The sequence below is a fragment of the Polypterus senegalus genome, chromosome 2, assembly GCF_016835505.1.
Source record: "Polypterus senegalus isolate Bchr_013 chromosome 2, ASM1683550v1, whole genome shotgun sequence".
Classification (NCBI taxonomy): domain Eukaryota; kingdom Metazoa; phylum Chordata; class Cladistia; order Polypteriformes; family Polypteridae; genus Polypterus; species Polypterus senegalus.
In genome coordinates, this window is record NC_053155.1 from 7771324 (window position 1) to 7792663 (window position 21340).

Sequence of the window (21340 nt, forward strand, 5' to 3'; positions counted from 1 at the left end):
ACTTGAGCCTCATCTCTGAGGACGTCATCATCATTTCTTACTGTTTGGACAAATCAAACTTTTTTTGCTTTATAGTAATGAAGGTCCAGAAGGGAACGATCTGCTTTGTGTTCTTTCTACTCCACATGACACACGTCGCCTGGACACGTATGTATTTGTATGATTTGTGATTCTAGTTTGGCCCAAAAGGCTTCTTGCCTGTAAATAGAACTGATTTATTTTTGTTCCACGTCAGACTTTTCTTGTATCTCACAACTTTGTTCTTTTTTGGTGTTTCTGTTTCAACTGTTTTTCTATCCTTCATCTATTGAACACAGTATTTGAATGTCAGACAATGGAAGTTCAGAACGGTCTGTAGAACATAACATAATAATATATAAATTAACGTTTTTCCATTTCAGAAATTTTAAAGATGTCAGAAAAGCATTTAGTCTTAATATAAACCCTGAAGAGCCTTCTCTGTTGATTTAAATGGAATTGTTCTCATGAACTGACTCCATCTTGATACTCACTGTGGCTATTTGTGGTTTGTTTTCAGAGACTTTTGCTGTCATTGGACCTTCTACTGACATTTTTGCTCTTCTTGGTGAAGATGTCACCCTACCTGCCTCACTCTCACCACCACTAAGTGCTCAGGAGTTTGAGGTGAGATGGTTTCGAAATGACTTCTACTCTCCAGTACTTTTATACCAGAATCTTCAAATTAGACCTGAGAGTCAGTTGCAGGCCTATAACGGGAGGACTTCACTTTTCCCAGAAGAGCTCATGAGTGGAAATGTGTCTCTGAGACTCCAGGATGTCCGTGTTTCTGATGGCGGTCTCTACAGATGTTTTGTGGACTCTCGACTATGGGATGAAGAGGCTCACATCACTCTGAATGTTGAAGGTGATTCTAAGCTTCATTTATTCTTTTTCACATGTCTGTAAAGGTTCTGATGTGCTCCTGTACCGTGGTCTGTATGTGAGGAGGCCTTTCAGTATTTCTGTTTTTGGTAGACGTTTTTTCCTGAGTAAATGTAGTTTCTATTATTTATGACGTTTGTAGTTACAGTCTGTTTTTTTTTTTAGCACAGACATTTAGATTATATTATCCAGTTGAAGATCAGATTATAGTTCACATACGTGTGCATCTGTTTTTTGTCAAGTGTCCTCATGGCCAAGCCCATTGTCCCACCAGAGGAGCTAACACTTTGGATAAGTCTACACAAACATTAAACAGGGCTACAGGGCTACACCGTTACATACCTGGGCTACTCTGACCACATGTCACTGTTTTTAATCCCAGCATACATTCCACTTAGGAAAACTGCTCCTATCAGCACAAGGACAGTTAAAACTTGGCCAGATGGAGCTTCTCAGCAGCTGCAAGGACTGTTTCAGTAGGACCAACTGGGACATCTTTGAACACCCAGACCTTGAAGTGTTTAGTGACAGCGTAATGTCTTATATTTAGTACTGCACAGACATTGTCACAGTGGATAAACGTATCCAGGTCTACCCCAATCAGGAGCCCTGAATGACCAGGGAAGTCCAGAGGCTGTTGAATGAGAGGAACATTGCCTTCAGGTCTGATGACAAGGCCCTCTACAGCACAGCCCGTGCCAACCTAAAGAGGGGCAATTGAGAGGCCAAGTCAGACTATAAAATGAAGATCAAGGCACACCTGGATAGCAACAATGGCAGGTGAGTGTGGATTGGTGTCCAGCATATGACCAAGCATAGGACCAGTCCTGGAGCTGTGGGAGGTGATTTATCACTGGCTGAGGAACTGAACCACTACTTTGCCCGGTTTGAAGTGGATCCACCAGAGACAGCCAGACCCTATCCAGATACCAGCAACAGCCCCATCTTCACAGTGGGGGAGCACGAGGTGAGACGCACGCTATGGGCTGTCAACCCATGGAAGGCAGCTGGACCTGATGGCATCTCAGGACGCGTGCTGAAAGACTGTGCAGACCAACTGGCTGGGGTCTTCACCAGGATATTCAACCAGTCTTTGTCTCAGTCCACTGTGCAATCCTGCCTGAAATCCTCTGTCATAGTGCCTGTGGCCAAGAAACAGACCATCACCAGTCTTAATGACTACAGGCCAGTTGCACTGACCCCTGTGGTTATGAAGTGCTTCGAGAAGCTCATGTCATTCATTCCTCCCATCCTTGATCCGCACCAGTTTGCCTACAGAGCAAACAGGTCTACGGAGGACGCTGTGGCTACTGTTCTCCATGTTTTCTGTCCCATCTGGAGCTTGATAGACTTCAGCTCTGCCTTTAATACCATCTTACCCCACAGACTGGTAACTAAAATGTCAGACATAGGTCTTCCACACTCCACCTGCCTTTGGATCAAGGACTTCCTGAGTGATTGCACTCAGAGGGTTAGAGTGGGCCCCTACTTCTCCACACCTATCAGCCTCAGCACTGGCTCCCCACAGGGCTGTGTGCTGAGCCCCCTGTTCTATACCCTCTACACCCACGATTGCATTCCTGCCCACTACAGTAACACCATTGTTAAGTTCGCTGACGATACCACGGTAGTAGGGCTAATCACTGGGGGTGATGAGTCCACCTACAGGGATGAGGTGGAGCGGCTGACAACGTGGTGTAGGAATAACAATTTGCTCCTAAATACAGCCAAGATGAAGAAGCTCATCGTGGACTTCAGAAAGAAGGCAGACAACATCCAGCCACTCATCATCAATGGGGACTGTGTGGAGATGGTCTCAGACTTCCGCTTCTTGGGAGTCATCATTAGGGAGGACTTGACCTGGGGAACACACACTGCTGAAGTAGTGAAGAAGGCCCAAAAGAGACTCTACTTCCTGAGGGTGCTCAGGAAGAACAACATCCTTGAGAATCTGCTGGTGTCCTTTTACTGCTGCACAGTAGAGAGCATCCTGGCCTACTGTCTCTGTGTGGTTCTCCAGCTGCACAGTAGCTCAGAGGAAAGAGCTCCCAAGGTCATTAAGGTTGTCCAGCGGATAGTTGGCTGTCCTCTCCCCTCACTAGAAGAACTACATAGTTCCTGTCGCCTCAGGAACATCAAGAAAATTCTTCAGGACCCATCACACCCAGGACATGCATTGTTTGAACACCTGCCTTCAGGCAGACATTTCAAATCCATAAAGACGAAGACAAATAGACTGAGAAACAGTTTCTATCCTTCAGCCATCACCATGCTGAATGCTGCTAATTGGTCAGTCTGACCGAGTGCACCTTCATGTTTACAATACAGCTCTAAGTTAACATTGGATAAGGGACAAGTGCAATATGAAGTATGTATGAATGGAAAACATTGTTCGGATGTTATGGACTATTTTGGTACTTATTTTATTCCCATTTTATTTTTAACTTGAGTAATTGTGTTTTGTTTTTATTTTATTTCTCTGCACTGGAAAATTACACCTAAAAATTTCGTTGCACAATGTCTCATTGCTACAATGACAATAAAGATTTTGATTTGATTAGATTTTTTTGATTTTGATTAAACCCAACTGTGCTCACTTTTGTAAACTAGCATAAAAGTGACTTTTAAAACAAGACACAGGCTCATCTTTTCAGACCACCTTCAATTTATACAAGTAATAGTAATTTAATTACAATACAGAGCCATTACACTTTTACATTTTGTTTTCAGTTAATTAGCCTGTCCTATACAATCACATGGAAAGTCTGGTGCTGTGTGTTGTTTGTGTGTGAAACGTCATTACAGTCCAGCGTTTGTTTGTAAAACTTAACTAAGGGGTTGACTAGCACTTTTCACTTTTCTTATTTTTTTCACTTTAGAACTTTTTTTTTTTTAAATGTGAGGGCACATTGTGAGTGAAGGGTGTGTGTGTGCATCTCAATGGCAAGGGTAGGTGAAGCAGTGGCAGGCATAGTGCAGCTCGGCGGTAGAACAGAAGTAAATAATCAGCCAGCTTCGGATCGGTAACTGAGATTACCAGTATGGAAGGAAAGAAGTAAAGGAATAGGAGTGAAGTCAGGAAATTTACCCTCAAACCAACACACACTGGCACAGGGGGAAATGAAGGGCACATTTCATAAGAAGGGCATTTTGGAATTTATAGTATTGATAGTTATGTTGGGTTAGAAGGGAAGGAAGCTTCAATGAGACAATTTAAGGAAATGGACAGGCTTAAGGGAAAGTCAAGTAGGAGATAATAACACTCAGCAGGCAGCTGAAAGTGCAACAGAAGGCACCTTAAACAGTTAATACGGGGGCTTACAGGGGGCCAGTGAGTATCAAACAGGTCCTGCAGGTTGTTAAACCCATAATTAATTTATATTCACTTTTAAAAAGGGCTTAACTGTCACCTAAACAAATTGGAATCATGAGAACAGTGCAATGCAAGTCCTGCATGATGTTGGACTTTTTGGCTTTGACAAAGTCTGCTTCCAGACATTTTACATTTGTGGGAAATGCCAGCTGATCCAGGACCTCAAGATCAGGGTTACTGAACTTGAAGAGAAGGTGGCTACCGTGCATTATAGAAAAAAACAGTGTGAACTCCCAAAGTGGCACAGGATGGCACTCCAGACCAGAAACAGAAAATACGTGGGTCACAATTAGACAAAAGCACAAGGCACAAGGTGCATATTCTACAAGGTTTTCAACCCTGACCTTGAGGTGAACAACAATTTCAGGACCTTGTAGAGCTGGACAATGGTTCTGATAACTCTGAAGTGATAAACAGGGATGGGAACCCCTAATGGGCCAACTCCAAAAAATTTCCAGCAATAGTATTGGACTCAGTTACTATGAGGATTGACATGTAGGTTTTGCTCCAGGCACAGTGAGTCTCATATGGTGTGTTGCTTTCTGGGTGCATAGGTTGAAGACCTCCCTGGAAAGGTGGATAGACTCTTGGTGGGAGAGGGGATGAATCCCATTGGAACAAATGGCATAAGTAATGCCAGGCTATTGGTTCTACCATCCAGGCAGTGTGGTGTAGCAGTTAAGGCTGTAGACCTCAAATCCTGAGTTTGTGGGTTCAAATCCCACTACTGACACCGTGTGACCCTGAGCAAGTCACTTGACCCTCAAATTGGAAAACCAAAAGAAATTAAACCAATCGTATCACAAATGGATAAAGATCTCAGCCAAATAAGTAAATGTTAATGTGTAATCCGAATGTAAAGAGTTAGTTTCTAAGCTGAAGCACAGAACTGACAAGGTTATCTTCTCTGAAGTTATGCCTGTCCCTCATCATTCTAGATAAGATGGAGTAGATTAGAGGGCTGTGACAGGTGTCTGGTTCCACTTTCAGGTAATCTAACCTAGAGACCATTTAAATATCTGACTATGCCACCCAGTTTTATCAAGAGACTGGGAACTCCTGAAATTTACCAATAATAGGACACAGGTTTCTTTAAATTGGGCAGTGAGTAAACACACAATGAAAGACACAACAGTAATTTCAGGAAAAGCAACAGTAACTTCTATTACACAAGACAATATAAAGTACATTGATAAGATAAATGAACATAAACAAAATCTAACAGTATCATGAAGAAAATTTCATCTTAGAAAGGAAAGCACACTGTTCACACTCTAAAAGTCCATTAAAAACAAGAATTGGATGATACAACCTGTAGTGGTGCAAAGTCCAGTTTGTTCTCAGTGTTACCCCAACACTTAATTGTTCAACTGTCCACAGATGCACTCTGTTCACCGGACACTCGTTTCCAAGAGAAATTTTGTCAAAATTATGGAATCCCTGTCGTCGTCTCTTCGTTTTTCCTTTTTTCCCACTCTGGGCTCCTTGTATTGCTGTGACGTAGGCACACCTTATTTCTTGTCTGCCAGCTTTGCTCGGTCCTTTCATGCGGCTTCCCTCTCTCGCTGGACCCACAACCGGCGTCTCCTTGTGGAGCTGTCTCTTCCTCCCTGAAAGTATTGCCGTCCTTGTGCATCACGTCGTGCCAGCCACGTACCCTTGTCAGCCTGCGAGCCCCTGTGCTCTGTCCGAGTGTCTTGGCAGCACTCTCAGTCGACCATCCCCTCGCTTTTGCCTTCTCCTGGCCAGAGATTAAATCTCCTTCAGTCCCTGCAATTATCAATTCTGGACAACCAGATTAAACAATGGCACATCTAAATTTCCTGGGTTTACAAATAATGAAAACACAAGTTAACAAAATGTATTGTTACCAACCATTAATGAGTACAGATCTGCTGTTTAGGAACCAATATTGTCAAACATGTTAATTGCCAAGTCAGGTAAATACAGAAATCCTTCAAGGAAGGAGCAGTTCTGTTATCACAACTTGGTATTCTTTGTAATATCAACCAGCCAAAAAAAAACTTCAAAGTGGTGCCTCTTTTGCAAGACAGTAAATACCAATATCCTGTAGACAGCCACCACAATAATCGGTTAATGGATAACCCAGGAAATTTGCCTTTAACTTCTCACCTCAGTTCAAACAATGGGTGCCTATTGCATGTTCATCTGCTGGGCTTTAAATGTAATATTTGTATGTTTGTTTTCCTAAGAGAGAAATGGAATGACCCAGTGTACAAAATACAAAAATGTCCCCCTCTGACATCCCCCCAGACTTAACTATTGTCAGTCCCGGACAATCGGTATAATCTTCTTATTCTCTGAAACGGGCTGGGGGTCTCCCCAAATTTTGCCTCCTTGATCTGCGGAACTCCACAGCTCCCCTGTCTGGAACATCACCATTTTCTCTAGAGGTTGGGTTTCTCATTGTCCAAAACCCATATATGGGAAGTCCATGTGGAGATGGTTCTGCCATTGGGGTAGCTCTGGTACTTTGTGGAGACAAACAACAAGGCTTTAAAGCATTACAGTGCATATTTTTCTCTCTACCACCCCCTTCTGGCCTCACCTTATACACCACCCCAGAATTCCCTACCTGGCCCAGCACCACATAGGGTTCTTGGTTCCACCAACCTGTCCGCTTCCCCTGTCCTTGTCTACCTCTATTTCTCAGCCATACCCTTTCTCCAGGAAGCAATGGAATAGCCTGAGCTTCCTTATGCTGAGCTTTATTATGTCGTGCTGCCTTATCCATCTTCCCCTTAGCAGTTTGACCTGTATTTGATAGCTTCTGCTGATGTCCCTTCACCCATTCTTCCCTGGTACCCCCTCTGGCAGGGACCCTCACACTATGGCAGAAGGCTGGTTGTACATATCTGCTGAATCCATCATTTTCCCGGTGTGCCTCAGCACGTCAACACACAGCAGAGCTGTTAGACCCTGCTTCCTGCGTATTGGGGGCTGCCTGAGACAGTACAACTGGTGATTCTGGAGCCTGAAAAACAGCATGCCAACAAGCAGAGATCACGTTCATTCCAATCAGCAATGGGCTCGTTTGGACCTCATCTGGTACAATCACAACCCCTCTGGCAGGTAACTTCACTGTAGCCACCTCAAAATCCATTGTGGCGTAGCCTGTATAGGGGATATCCAACCCATTGGCAGCTTTCAGGTTTAGAAGAAACAGGACCTGCCCAACTTCTATCTTATCTGTAAAATGCTGCTTGGACAGGCTCTCTTTCATCAGTGTAACCTGGGATCCAGTGTCTAACAGTCCATTTAATGTTTTGTTTCGATGGTGACGTACCACGGACACCTCACCAATAAGAGGGGATATGGCCTTTCGTGTTTCACTGTTCAACCTTGCTATCTGGTCCACAGCTGCAGGGTTCACAAGTTCAAAAGTAGGGCGCCCACTAGAGGATGGACAGTTCCGCGCCAAATGACCTGCTTGTTGGCACTGATTACAAATGGGCCTACTCTGTGAATCCCAGGCATAACGGCTGTTAGTGCGAGGCCTCCTATCTGGCTGAGAGTGTATTAGTGGCTGGGCAGCATCAACCTGTGGAACTGCTGGCCTCAGTTCCTTCAGCAGCTCCTGAGTCCATTCCTTCATCTGTGTTTTCAGGTCACCCAGAATCTCTGCCTTGAATGCTAGTCTCCAGTCTGCCTGTGGATGAGAGTTAGTTGCAGAGAACTCACCAATAGCTCCGCAAATTGCTTCCCTGTGTCCCACATAATTACATTCCCCTTCCAGCAGCAGGGCCTCTTGATGCACTTCCCCAAAAGTTTAATCTGGATTATGGCGCACAAATGTCCGTAGTGCTTGTCGCAGTCCAGTGTCGTGGAGGCCCAACAACAGCTGATCTCGCAGCTGTATATCGGAGGGGGCTTGGGCTTGGCTATGCCGTTGTAACCTGCAATGAAGTTCCCTCAATCTAAGAACAAAAGCCCTGAAAGGTTTGTTATTTCTTTGTGTACAACTGTAAAATTAAGACATCAGAGTAGCTAACGGGACTTGGTCACCATATAAGCTATCTAGAAAAAGAAAAATCTTTGTAACCCTATCTCTTTCTTCCACACTCAACACACTGACTTCCCGTTTGGCATCCCCAGTCAATGCTCCCATCACAATACTGACCTTTTGAGACTCCCCATATTCAGCTGCTTCTAATAACCCCTGCATCTGTTATTTCCACTCAGCATATTTCAAGTCACCTTTTTCCCCACTAAACTTGGCAATCCAAGGTGCACCGGCAAAAATCGGCATCATCATGATGATAATAAAAATACAGTAAAACTACCCCAGAAAATCAATAACTAAATAAAAATGATTAAAAAAATGCCTAGTACTTCCAAGTGTGTTACTCACAAGCCCAATCCTGCCGACTACTGCCAAAATTAATGTGTCAGGTGTCTGGTCACATTTACAGGCAATCTAACTTAGACACCATCCAAATATCCGACTACGCCACCCAGTTTTATTAAGAGACTGGGAACACCTGAAATTTATCAATAATAGCACACAGGGTTCTTTAAATTGGACGGTGAGTAAACACACAATGAAAGACACAACAGTAATTTCAGGAAAAGCAACAGTAACTTCTATTACACCAGACAATAATAAGTATATTAAAAAGATAAATGAACATAAACCAAATCTAACAGTATCATGAAGAAAATTTCTTTTTAGAAAGAAAAGCACACAGTCCACACATGCTTTGAGTAGGTGGAGGTGGCGCAGGCCGCCACCACAAAGAAACTGGAAAAAGAAACAGAAGAGAGAGTAGGGGTCAGTACGGATTTTAGAGCCACCATGAATAGTTATTATGAAGAATTGAACATACAGAGTATCAGGATTAAGTTAAAATGAAGTTATAAAAGGCCATGTTAAAGTAATGTGTTTTCAGCAGTGTTTTAAACTGCTCTACTGTATCAGCCTGGTGAATTCCTACTGGCAGGCTATTCCAGATTTTAGGTGCATAACAGCAGAAGGCCACTTTCACCACTTCTTTTAAGTTTTGTTCTTGGAATTCTAAGCAGACACTCATTTGAGGATCTGAGGTTACGATTTGGAATATAAGGTGTCAGACATTCCGATATATAAGATGGGGCGAGATTATTTAAGGCTTTATAAACCATAAGCAGTATTTTAAAGTCAATTCTTAGTGACACAGGTAACCAGTGTAGTGACATCAAAACTGGAGAGATGTGCTCGGATTTTCTTTTCCTACTTAGGATTTTAGCAGCTGCATTCTGCACTAGTTGCAAACGATTTATGTCTTTTTCGGTCAACCGTCCCCTCGCTTTTGCCTTCTCCTGGCCAGAGATTAAATCTCCTTCAGGCCCAGCAATTATCAGTTCTGGACAACCAGATTAACCAATGGCACATCTAAATTTCCTGAGTTTACAAATAATGAAAACACAAGTTAACAAAATGTATTGTTACATTATTGTTACATTACATCAATGAGTAAAGATCTGCTGTTTAGGAACCAATATTGTCAAACATGTTAATTGCCAAGTCAGGTAAATACAGAAATCCTCCAAGGAAGGAGCAGTTCTGTTATCACAACTTTGTACTCTTTGTAATATCAACCAGCCAAAAAAAACTTCAAAGTGGTGCCTCTTTTGCAAGACAGTAAATATCAATATCCTGTAGACAGCCACCACAATAATCAGTTACAGGTTAACCCAGGAAATTTGCCTTTAACTTCTCACCTCAGTTCAAACAATGGGTGCCTATTGCATGTTCATCTGCTGGGCTTTAAATGTAATATTTGTATGTTTGTTTTCCTAAGAGAGAAATGGGATGATCCAGTGTACAAAAATACAAAAATGTCCCCCTCTGACAGGGCTTAACAGAGGACTCAAATGTTGGTATTGGATAGAAGGTTTATGGGATATTTGGACTCTTTTTGGAGCAGATGGGACCTGTTCAGCCATGATGGATTACATTTGAACAGAAGGGGTACAAATGTGGGGGGCAGGCATGTGTATAACACATCGGTTTCCCACTGACTTAAAAGAGGAGAGTTTGGGTTCTTCCAGTTTATCAGAATAAGTCTGCATGCCAACAGTGTAGTGAATGCCATCACAATTTGTTTGTCCTTCTCCACTTTAAACCCCTCTGGAAGAACATCAAACACAGCTGTTAATGGGTTAGGAGGGATTGTTAGTCCAAGGCTGTCTGAAAGGTAATTAAAAATTTCTGTCCAGAATAATGTTAATTTGGTGCAGGCCCAGAACATGTGACCTAGTGAGGCTGGGACTTGCTGCAAACGATGCAGGTTGGATCATGTCCTGGAAACATTTTGGAGAGTTTTAGTCGAGACAGATGTGCTCGATATATAATTTTGAGTTGTATAATTGTATGCTTTGCATATGGAGCTCGAGTGAATTCTCTGCATTGCTACTTTCCACTCCTTTTCTGATATATTAATTGAGAGATCTTTTTCCCAGTGTCCTCTTGGATCTTTGAAAGGAAGGGATTGTAAAATGATTTTATATATTGTAGAGATGGAGTCTAAGTCCTTAAGATTGATCAATATTTTTTCCAGCATGGATGAGGGTGCAAGATGAGGAAAATCTGGAAGGTTCTGTTTAACAAAGTTCCTGATTTGCAGATAGTGAAAGAAATGTGCAGCTGGAATGTTAAATTTGGAATGTAATTGTTCATAGGATGCAAAGACGTTGGTCTCGTCCGATGCGAGAGATCGACGTCTGAAGTGGAGCTCCGCTGGCAGCGGTGTTGTTTTCATATTATTTGCTTATTATCCTGAGATATCCTGTATCTATTCCACCCAAGGAGACTGCTACAGTATATATGTAAGCATATATAAACATGGCCAGCAAGAAAGGGGGTCCGAAAGAATCGAAAACTAAAGCTGCACCCAAGCTAAGATCAGCAAGCCCTAGCTCAAGATACGGCATTTCCGAGAGAGACCTGGATCAGCTGGGCTAAAGTACTGACTCTTCGGGACCACGGTCCGCTACATCGTCGCCGGCTGAGAGTGAAAAGGGGAGCGAATGTACGATCGTGAGTGCAGATCTCGATAGCTCGCCGATCGGAGAAGAACACCTGAAACTGGAAAAGGCCTTACAGTCCACGATCTCAATTACTCCACGCGAGCCGGGAATAGCGGGACACGGCTACAGTAGAGCTTGACGCTTCACCTGCGGTACAAGAAAGCACAATTGAAACGTCTGAACTGCAGGTGATGTTCGCTGAGCTCATACAAGATATAAAGAAAACCGAGAAGGCATAAGAGAAAGCAAGGACAAAGGCACATGAGAGACTGAAACAGGAATTGAAACAGGAGATGCTGGTATTGAAACAGGAATGGCAACAAGCAAACGAAACGCAACGGCTGATGCTCCAACAGGCAAATGAAAGGCTGCGACAAGAAATCCAAGTGGAGATGCAACTGATGCTGGGTAAAATTGAAATGCTTACTGATCAATTGGAGGATCTCAAGGAGACATTCACGACTAGAATTGAATTAGCTGAAAAATTAGCTACCAGTGCTGAAGAAAAAGCAGAAAATGTCAGCTCCGAATGCAAAAAACTCGGAGACAGACAGGCTGCTTTGGAAGATGGTAGTAGAAGGTATAATGTAAGAATTGAAGGTCTGCCTGAGAATCGAAATAGTTCAAACCCTGTGAAATTCGCAGCTGAACTTTTTTCTAAAATAATCGGGGACGACTTTAAAGCAGAATCTGAGATAGCAGCGGCTTATCGCGTACGGGGATCAAACACCATTAGACCTAGACCAAGATCTTTTATAGTTCGTTTTGAACGTTTATCATTTAAGCTAGAGGTGATGGCACTCCTCAGAAACAAGGAAGATATTATATTTGAAAATAACCACATTCGTATCTTCCTGACTTCTCTCCAGCAACAGCTACTAAACGCAGCCTTCTATAACATTAAACAGCGGTTACGGCAAGCCAGCGTCAAATACAGCCTCTTGTATCCGCAAAACTGAAAGTGGAATGGCAGGGTCAATTCTATGTCTTCGCTAGCAAGGAAGAAGCAGAAAAGGAATTAAGAAAGCTGATCCCGGAACTATTCTGATACATAATAGTGAGTCATGGCGTTAATGATAAAGCAAGGATTAATAATCTACTGTCTGATCTATTGTTTTAAAATACGGGTTTTATCAGCATATATTCTCATATATTCTTATTATTACTTAGTATTACTAGGCGCTATCTGTTTATGTTTTATTGTGCTTAATTACTTTTTTTTTCTTTTTTTCTTTTTCTTTTCTAATTATTTCATCTCTACCCTAAATGAGACTGTTCAATATCATACCCTTGGTTTATTGTTATTGCTATTACTGCATTAAGACTTGTTATGCTTATTCTGGACACATTTTAACACCATCACCGGGTTTATTATCTGGGTGTATCATCTTAATGCACTAAAATTGCTGAAGACTATATATATATTTTAAGTGCAAAATTCTTTTTTTTTCTTTTTAAGACTATATTGGTAACAGATATCTCTATCTTTTAACCCTAAAGCCGCTGCATGGGGCTTGTTTTGCTTTGGACGTGCTCTGTCTCTGGGTATGTCAGAGGACTGGGACTGTGTGAAGTGGGTTTTAGCCTCACTTGGGGAGGCAAAAGGGAGGGTGGGGGTTAAGGGGAGAGAAAGAGAGCAGGCTTGATCTATACCTAATCTATCCATTAATCTTTATAATTATAACTACCAACGTAATAATAAGCTGCATGGCAACAACTCTAGGGGAAATAGGAAATTAAGACCTAAAGCTGTCTCACTTCCAGTTAAGACTATAAAATGACATCAAAAACTCAGAATCAGTGTCTCCATGATGGGACAGTTAACTCGTAAGCTGGAATGTTAAAGGCCTGAATCATGAATTAAAGAGAAAGAAAGTACTCTCTCACCTAACAGGTCTAAATGCTAAAATAGTATTTTTACAGGAAACCCACTTACTAAGCAAGGATCAGTTCCGGCTGCAAAAGACTGGACTGGCCAAATGTTCCATTCTAGTTTTACAAAGAAAACTAGAGGGTGGGAATTCTCATACATAGAACAGTACCATTTGTAGCATCAGATGTAGTATTGGATCCTGAAGGGAGATATGTAATGGTCATGGGAGACTTATCTAACTGTAAAATGATTTTGATAAATGTTTATGCACCTAATGTTGATGATAAGGAATTTATACAAAATTTATTTGCATCCATTCCCAATCTGAACACTCATAAAGTTATAATGGCTGGGGACTTTAATTGTGTTCTAAATCCACTTTTAGATAGGACTTCCTCCACAGGGGAACGCATCTAACACCGCAAAGATAATTACAAAGTTTATAACTGATCACAACTTATCAGACCCTGGAGGTTTTAAACCCAAATTCAAGAACATATTCTTTCTACTCACCAGTACATCATTGCTACTCAAGGATTGATTACTTCTTTATAGACAATAACTTCTTGCCTAAGATTAAATCTTGCAAATACGATGCTATTGTTATTTCTGACCATGCACCTATGATCTTGGAGCTAAAATTACTAAGCCCCATACACTCACTCCGCAGATGGCGCTCAACCCGCTTCTATTAGCTGACGAGAATTGTATCAAACAAATCAAATTTCTAGAGACAAATACATCCCGAGATCTCTGCAGGAATACTCTGGGAAACTCTTAAGGCCTTCTTAAGAGGACAGATTATCTCATATCTTTCCCACAGAAATAAATCCGAAGCCAAGAAAGTAGCAGAGATAAAAGCGAAATTACTAAAATAGATGAAGAACATGCCAGACTACCAAGCGAGACTCTACATAGGAGGAGGCAGGCTCTACATTCAGAATTAAACCTCTTGACAACTAAAGAAACTGAACAACTAATCTACAAATCCAGACATCATTATTATGAACATGGAGAGAAAGCTAATAAGCTTTTAGCTCAACAAATTCACAAGCAAGAAGTGCAACGCAATCTCGTAATCACCAACATAACGGAGATAAAATCATCGAACACAAAAATATAATGCACACTTTCAGAGACTACTATAAATCCCTATATACTACTGAGTTTAAAGAAGACAATACACAATCTAATGCATTTCTGGATACATTACAGATACCACAAATAGAGCTTTTAGTGTGGAGGAACTTGATAAATCTCTGGCATTATCAGAATTACTAGATGCTATAAAGTCACTCCAAGGTGGAAAAGCAGCAGGCCCTGATGGCTACCCTGCAGAATTTTACAAGAAATTCTCCCTCAGCTAGCTCCCTCCTATTAGCAACATTTACAGAAGCCAGAGATAACCAATCTCTTCCACAAACCTTTCGCCAAGCACTAATCACTGTTTTCCAAAACAAAATAAGGACTTATTACAATGTGCATCATACAGACCAATTTCACTTCTGAATAACGACGTTAAAATACTCTCTAAAATCATAGCTAGAAGGATGGAGAAAGTGCTCCCTCGGTAATATCACAAGACCAAACTGGATTTATTAGGGGCCGACACTTATCTTCAAATCTTCGACGCCTGTTTAATGTAATATACTCACCAACTAAATCAAACACCCCAGAAATATTATTATCATTGGATGCAGAAAAAGCATTCGACATGATTGAATGGAAATACCTTTTACTACATTGGAGAAGTTTGGGTTTGGCCCAACATTTGTGCATGGATTAAATTACTGTATACTAACGCAGAAGCTTCAGTTTGTATCAACAACATTTGTTCAGACTACTTTAAACTAGAACGTGGCACTAGACAAGGATGCCCTTGTCACCGCTGCTGTTTGCATTGCCATTGAACCACTGGCAATACATTGTCGAAATACTGATCAGATAAAGGGGATTAGCAGAGAAGGACTGGAACAGAAAATCTCATTATATGCAGATGATATGGTACTGTATATATCAGACCCAGAAAATTCTGTGCCTGCAGTCTTAGCAGCACTCACAGAATTTCAAAAGATCTCTGGTCTCAGAATTAATCTGAATAAAAGTGTACTCTTTCCAGTGAATTCTCAAGCATATAATATTAGATTAGACACCCTACCTTTTATCATTGCAGAACAGTTTAAATACCTGGGTAAACATCACAAGTAAACATAAAGCTCTTTATCAACAAAATTTCGCAGTCTGCATGGAAAAAATTAAACAAGACTTGCATAGATGGTCAACCCTTCATCTCACACTAGCTGGAAGAATTAACACTGTTAAGATGAATATTCTTCCTAAGCTCCTTTTTATTTCAAAACATCCCAATATACATTAATAAATCATTCTTTAAGCAATTAGATTCAACAATAACCTCATTTATTTGGAATTCAAAACATCCACGCATCAAAAGAGCGACCCTACAAAGACAAAAGGCAGAAGGCGGCATGGCTCTACCTAACTTCCAGTTTTATTACTGGGCAGCAAATATACAGGCGATAAGAACCTGGACACAAATAGAAGAACATACACAGGCTTGGACCACAATAGAAGTAAAATCCTGCAGTACTTCTTTGTATTCCTTGCTCTGTGCTCCAATAAACACACGTTATCGGCAATATACAAATAACCCAATTGTGCTCCACTCACTTAGAATCTGGAACCAATGTAGAAAGCATTTTAAGACGGAGAAGCTTCTATCTGTGGCACCTCTGCAAGAGAACCACCTCTTTCAACCTTCACAAACATATGCAGTTTTTAATATCTGGAAAAAATTTGGAATTAACTTGCTTAGAGATCTTTATATAGACAACGTCTTTGCATCCTATGTCCATCCATTTTCTAAGCCCACTCAGTCCAGTTCAGGTGGTGGTCTCTTGGTGGCCGTCTGTCCACATCAAGTCAGGACCCCACCCTGGATGGCGCCAGTCCATCCCATCTCCACACTCCTCCATGTTCTCCTCATCTTTTCTTTTATTTCTTTTTTAATGGCTCACTTGTTCAGGCCGCTGCTCACTACTAGGACACGACTGGAGGGGACGGTGACGTGGAGACGACGGAATAAAAAAGAAAATCAAAATCAAAACGGAGCCTCGTGGGAGTTAAAGTGTCACCAAAGGACAATCAGCAAATAGACGGGTTCAAATGACTGAGTGACGATGGAGATGAGCACTGATGGCGTCCTGTGATGGGCCAGCGTCATGTCCAGGGTTTGTCCTAGCCTTGTCCCCAGTGTCACTACAGCTTCAGGCCCCCTGTCACCACACAGCTGGACTGTCCACCTCTCTTTGCTCCCCGGTGGGACAGGTGACTTAGGGGGCTTTTTACAGGATGACCCCCACTGCTTTACTGCCTCTAGTGGTAAAACTTGGGGGTCTGCAGGTCTGAGTCTGCTTGAGTTTTGTCACCAGTTGAGGGTCTCAAGGTGTTAAAAATAAAAGTGACATTTAAGGAGGAGCACACAGACTGAGGGGACACAGAGAGTTTATTAAATGAGGAGCAGAGCTGAGAGGAGAATAAAAAGAAGAAAGAGGAGAATTTAGGGGAGAGTGGACGGGGGACTCCGTCACTGACAGGGGTCTGTCTGATCACCAGAGCTAGAATAATGATGTATTGATAGTCAGGTAACGTCCAGAACTCCTTAGCTCATCCCGTAGTGACCTCAGGTTCCTCTCCTCACTCTTACTGATCCTGTTATTCCACAGCCTATGAGGAGACACAAGTGTGAGTTACAAACAGCAGGGGGCACCACACACACACTAGACTGTCACACTGACACGCCCCCTGATGTCACCCAGAATTCCTCTCAGTGTCTGTGCTCATCTAAGTCACATGACGTGTGCCAGCCTGTCAGTCACTCAGTCCACTCACCGATTGGTCAACATCCTCTGAAGGCCTGCTGGTCGCGTCACATTTCATAAAGAAGGTGGTCTGTCCAGTTGACGTGCTGTTGCCCCCTCTGTCCCCCTGCGGTCACTTTCTGTCTGTCTCTCTAGTGCTCCGTCGCTCTTCATTTTCTCTTCTTCTCCTCCTCACTCTCATGTCTTCTCTCATTTCATCTCCTGCTCGTCTCTCATCCTCCATCTTGTTTCTTCCTGTGGTCCACTGATCCCCCATCTTCTGCTCTGCTCTATCTTGTTCGTTCCAAATGACCCTCAGCCCCCAGACTGTCCTGTCCCCCTCTCCTCCTGTCCACACTGTCTGCTGTCCTGATTCCCCCTGTGTCCTTGTCCTCCTGTCTCTGGCTGGACACTCAGCTGCTGTCCATTTCTTCTTCTTATTGTCCATCTCACACTCCTCTCCATTTATTCTTCTTATTGTCCATCTCACACTCCTCCTCCTCATCATCTTCCTCTGTCTGTCTCTCCTTATCTTTGTTGTCCTTCCTGTTTGTCACCTCAGTCAGCTCCACTTGTCACTGTCACTCTGGTCACTCCATGTGCTGTCATGTGATCAGCCCGCCCATCAATAACACATTCACACCCCCACCCCTCCCCCTCTTTACTCACCACAGGTCTGTTAATTTACAGTTGTCACTCCTGAGCCCCTCACTCAGCCGACGAGCCCCTGAATCTCCCAGGTTGTTGTTGTTCAGGTCCAGATATGTCAACCTTGAGTTTGGAGACGAGAGCACCAAGGAGAGAGCTGAGCAGCAGGCCGAGGTGAGACCACAAGACCTGAGCCTGTGGAGAAGAAGAGAGACGAGTGAGGACAGACAGACAGACAGAAGGACACACAGACAGCTCAAGGGCTCAATGACTGCATCATCTTCAACAACAACAACAACAACATTTATTTATATAGCATATTTTCATACAAACAGTAGCTCAAAGTGCTTTACATAATAAAGAATAGAAAAATAAAAGACACAATAAGAAAACAAAATAAATCAACATTAATTAACATCGAATAAGAGTAAGGTTCAATGGCTGGGGGGGACAGAAAAAACAAAAAAAAACTCCAGACGGCTGGAGAAAAAAAATAAACTGCAGGGATTCCAGACCATGAGACCCCAGTCCCTCTGGGCATTCTACCCAACATAAATGAAACAGTCCTCTTGGATTTAGGATTCTCAATGAAGGGCTTGATGATGATGGTCACGTAGAATTCTGCCTTTTAATCCATCCATCATTGTTGGAGCATTATTAAGGTTTGAGTAGGTGGAGGTGGCGCAGGCCACCACCACAAAGAAACCGGAAAAAGAAACAGAAGAGAGAGTAGGGGTCAGTACGGATTTTAGAGCCACCATGAATAGTTATTTTGAGGAAATTGAACATATAGAGTATCAGGATAAAGTTAAATTAAGTTAAATTGAAGTTATAGAAAGGCCATGTTAAAGTAATGTGTTTTCAGCAGTGTTTTAAAGTGCTCTACTGTATCAGCCTGGTGAATTCCTATTGGCAGGCTATTCCAGATTTTAGGTGCATAACAGCAGAAGGCCGCCCGCCTCACCACTTCTTTTAAGTTTTGTTCTTGGAATTCTAAGGAGACACTTATTTGAGGATCTGAGGTTACGATTTGGAATATAAGGTGTCAGACATTCCGATATATAAGATGGGGCGAGATTATTTAAGGCTTTATAAACCATAAGCAGTATTTTAAAGTCAATCCTGAATGACACAGGTAACCAGTGTAGTGACATCAAAACTGGAGAAATGTGTTCGGATTTTCTTTTCCTAGTTAGGATTCTAGCAGCTCCATTCTGCACTCGTTGCAAGTGATTTATATCTTTTTTGGGTAGTCCTGAGAGGAGTGCGTTACAGTAATCTAGTCGACTGAAAACAAACGCGTGAACTAATTTCTCAGCATCTTTCAGTGATATAAGAGGTCTAACTTTACTTATGTTTCTTAAGTGAAAAAATGCTGTCCTAATGATCTGATTAATATGCGATTTAAAATTCAGATTACAGTCAACAATCACCCCTAAGCTTTTTACCTCCGTCTTGACTTTTAATCCTAATGTAACCAGTTTATTTCTAATAGCCTCATTGTATCCATTATTGCTAATCACTAAGATTTCAGTTTTCTCTTTATTTAACTTGAGAAAATTACTATTCGGGCAGCACGGTGGCGCAGTGGTAGCGCTGCTGCCTCGCAGTTAGGAGACCCGGGTTCACTTCCGGGTCCTCCCTCGGGAGTTTGCATGTTCTCCCCGTGTCTGCGTGGGTTTCCTCCGGGCGCTCCGGTTTCCTCCCACAATCCAAAGTCATGCAGGTTAGGTGGATTGGCGATTCTAAATTGGCCCTAGTGTGTGCTTGGTGTGTGGGTGTGTTTGTGTGTGTCCTGCGGTGGGTTGGCACCCTGCCCGGGATTGGTTCCTGCCTTGTGCCCTGTGTTGGCTGGGATTGGCTCCAGCAGACCCCCGTGACCCTGTATTCGGATTCAGCGGGTTAGAAATTGGATGGATGGATGAAATTACTATTCATCCATTCTGAGATACAAGTCAGACATTGTGTTAGTGAATCAATAGAATCAGGGTCATCAGGTGCTATTGATAAGTACAGCTGTGTGTCATCAGCATAGCTGTGGTAGCTCACGTTGTGCCCTGAGATAATCTGACCTAACGGAAGCATGTAGATTGAGAAGAGCAGCGGACCCAGGATAGAGCCTTGTGGATCACCATATCGGATATCATGTGTCTTTGAGTTGTAATTACCACAACTAACAAAAAATTTTCTCCCTGTCAGGTAGGATTCAAACCAATTTAAGACACTGCCAGAGAGGCCCACCCATTGACTAAGGCGATTTCTAAGAATATTATGATCAATGGTGTCAAATGCAGCACTCAGATCTAAGAGGATGAGAACAGATAAATGGCCTCTGTCTGTGTTCACTCGCAAGTCATTTACTACTTTAACGAGTGCAGTTTCTGTGCTGTGATTTGTTCTAAAACCCGACTGAAATTTATCAAGAATAGCATGTTTATTTAGGTGGTCATTTAACTGCATAATGACTGCCTTCTCCAGAACTTTACTTAAGAAGGGCAGGTTAGAGATGGGTCTAAAATTTTCAAAAGCTGAGGGGTCAAGATTATGTTTCTTAAGTAGGGGTTTAACTACAGCAGTCTTAAGACAGTCTGGGAAGACCCCAGTATCTAATGATGAATTTACTATGTCCAGAACATTATCAATTATCACGCCTGATACTTCTTTGAAAAACCTTGTTGGTATCGGGTCAAGGACGCAGGTGGAGGGTTTTAATTGAGAGATTATTTTTTGTAAATCAGGTAAATCTATCCTAGTGAAAGAGTTTAATTTGTTTATAACAGGATGCTGGGGTTTAGGAGGATCCTTAGTGTTGGAGGGATATTCTATATTATTTCTAATATCATTAATTTTTTGATTTTTTTGATTGAAAAATACAGCGACAGCCTCACAGGTTTTACTGGAAAAACTTAGGAGGCCTTCCTTTGAGCTACCTGGTTTAACAGACGATCAATTGTAGAAAATAAGACTCTGGGATTACTAGCATTGTTATTTATAATCTTAGAGAAATAGCAGCGTCTCTCAAGATGGACAGTGTTATTGTATTCACTGAAATGCACTTTGACCCTGAGACCACCACTGTCCTTATAAGGTAAGGCGCTATATACCTGACAATGACTTCTGCCTTCCTGCCAAACTGACTGGTGACAAGTCACTCAAAGTGACTTGTTAAAGCCGATGACAGCGGAGAGACCACCTTGGATTTGTGTCTGTAACTGAGGACTCAGCACATGGAGGGGCTTTGACTGATTTGCAGGACCCCATCCACAGATTCCTGTTAGACACGCCGGTCACTGCCGGACATCGGAGAGCGTGACACTCGAGTGTCTGTCATGGTGGGCTCTCCTGATGTCAGACTATTTGGATGATGAGGACACTCTGTCTGTCTATTGTGACAAAGACTGGACTGACTGTGTGATCAGTGACATAATGGACAGGACTGACATGTGACACTTCTGACACTCACACGTCACATGCTGACCGGTGCCACTGACCAGCTGACCTCAGTCCACTAAAGGCCTCACTGCTGGTCACCTCAGTTTTCTTATTTCTCTCCTAATTTGTAATAAAGCCAGTGGACGAGCTCTGAATGGACACTCAGCATCCCAAAGTCCAGTTCCCTGGGCACAGAGGTGGTCT

General features: G+C 42.4%; 2 protein-coding genes across 4 annotated transcripts in view; one reads left to right on the forward strand and one right to left on the reverse strand.

The window, feature by feature from the left end:
• LOC120522182 (myelin-oligodendrocyte glycoprotein-like) overlaps nucleotides 1-21340 on the forward strand; it is a 60352-nt gene that overhangs the window by 11377 nt on the left and 27635 nt on the right. Inside the window, exons 2-3 of the mRNA XM_039743291.1 lie at nucleotides 76-147; nucleotides 539-886. Coding sequence (XP_039599225.1) covers nucleotides 76-147; nucleotides 539-886 — 420 coding nt within the window. The remainder of the gene's footprint in view (nucleotides 1-75; nucleotides 148-538; nucleotides 887-21340) is intronic.
• The window catches only part of LOC120521855 (NACHT, LRR and PYD domains-containing protein 12-like), a 1152437-nt gene continuing 1147649 nt past the window's right edge, over nucleotides 16553-21340 (reverse strand). For all 3 annotated transcript variants that reach the window (XM_039743177.1, XM_039743172.1, XM_039743176.1), the window contains 2 exons: nucleotides 17726-17893; nucleotides 16553-16922 (listed from right to left, as the gene is read on the reverse strand). In XM_039743177.1, coding sequence (XP_039599111.1) covers nucleotides 16814-16922; nucleotides 17726-17893 — 277 coding nt within the window. In that variant the 3' untranslated portion in view covers nucleotides 16553-16813. The remainder of the gene's footprint in view (nucleotides 16923-17725; nucleotides 17894-21340) is intronic.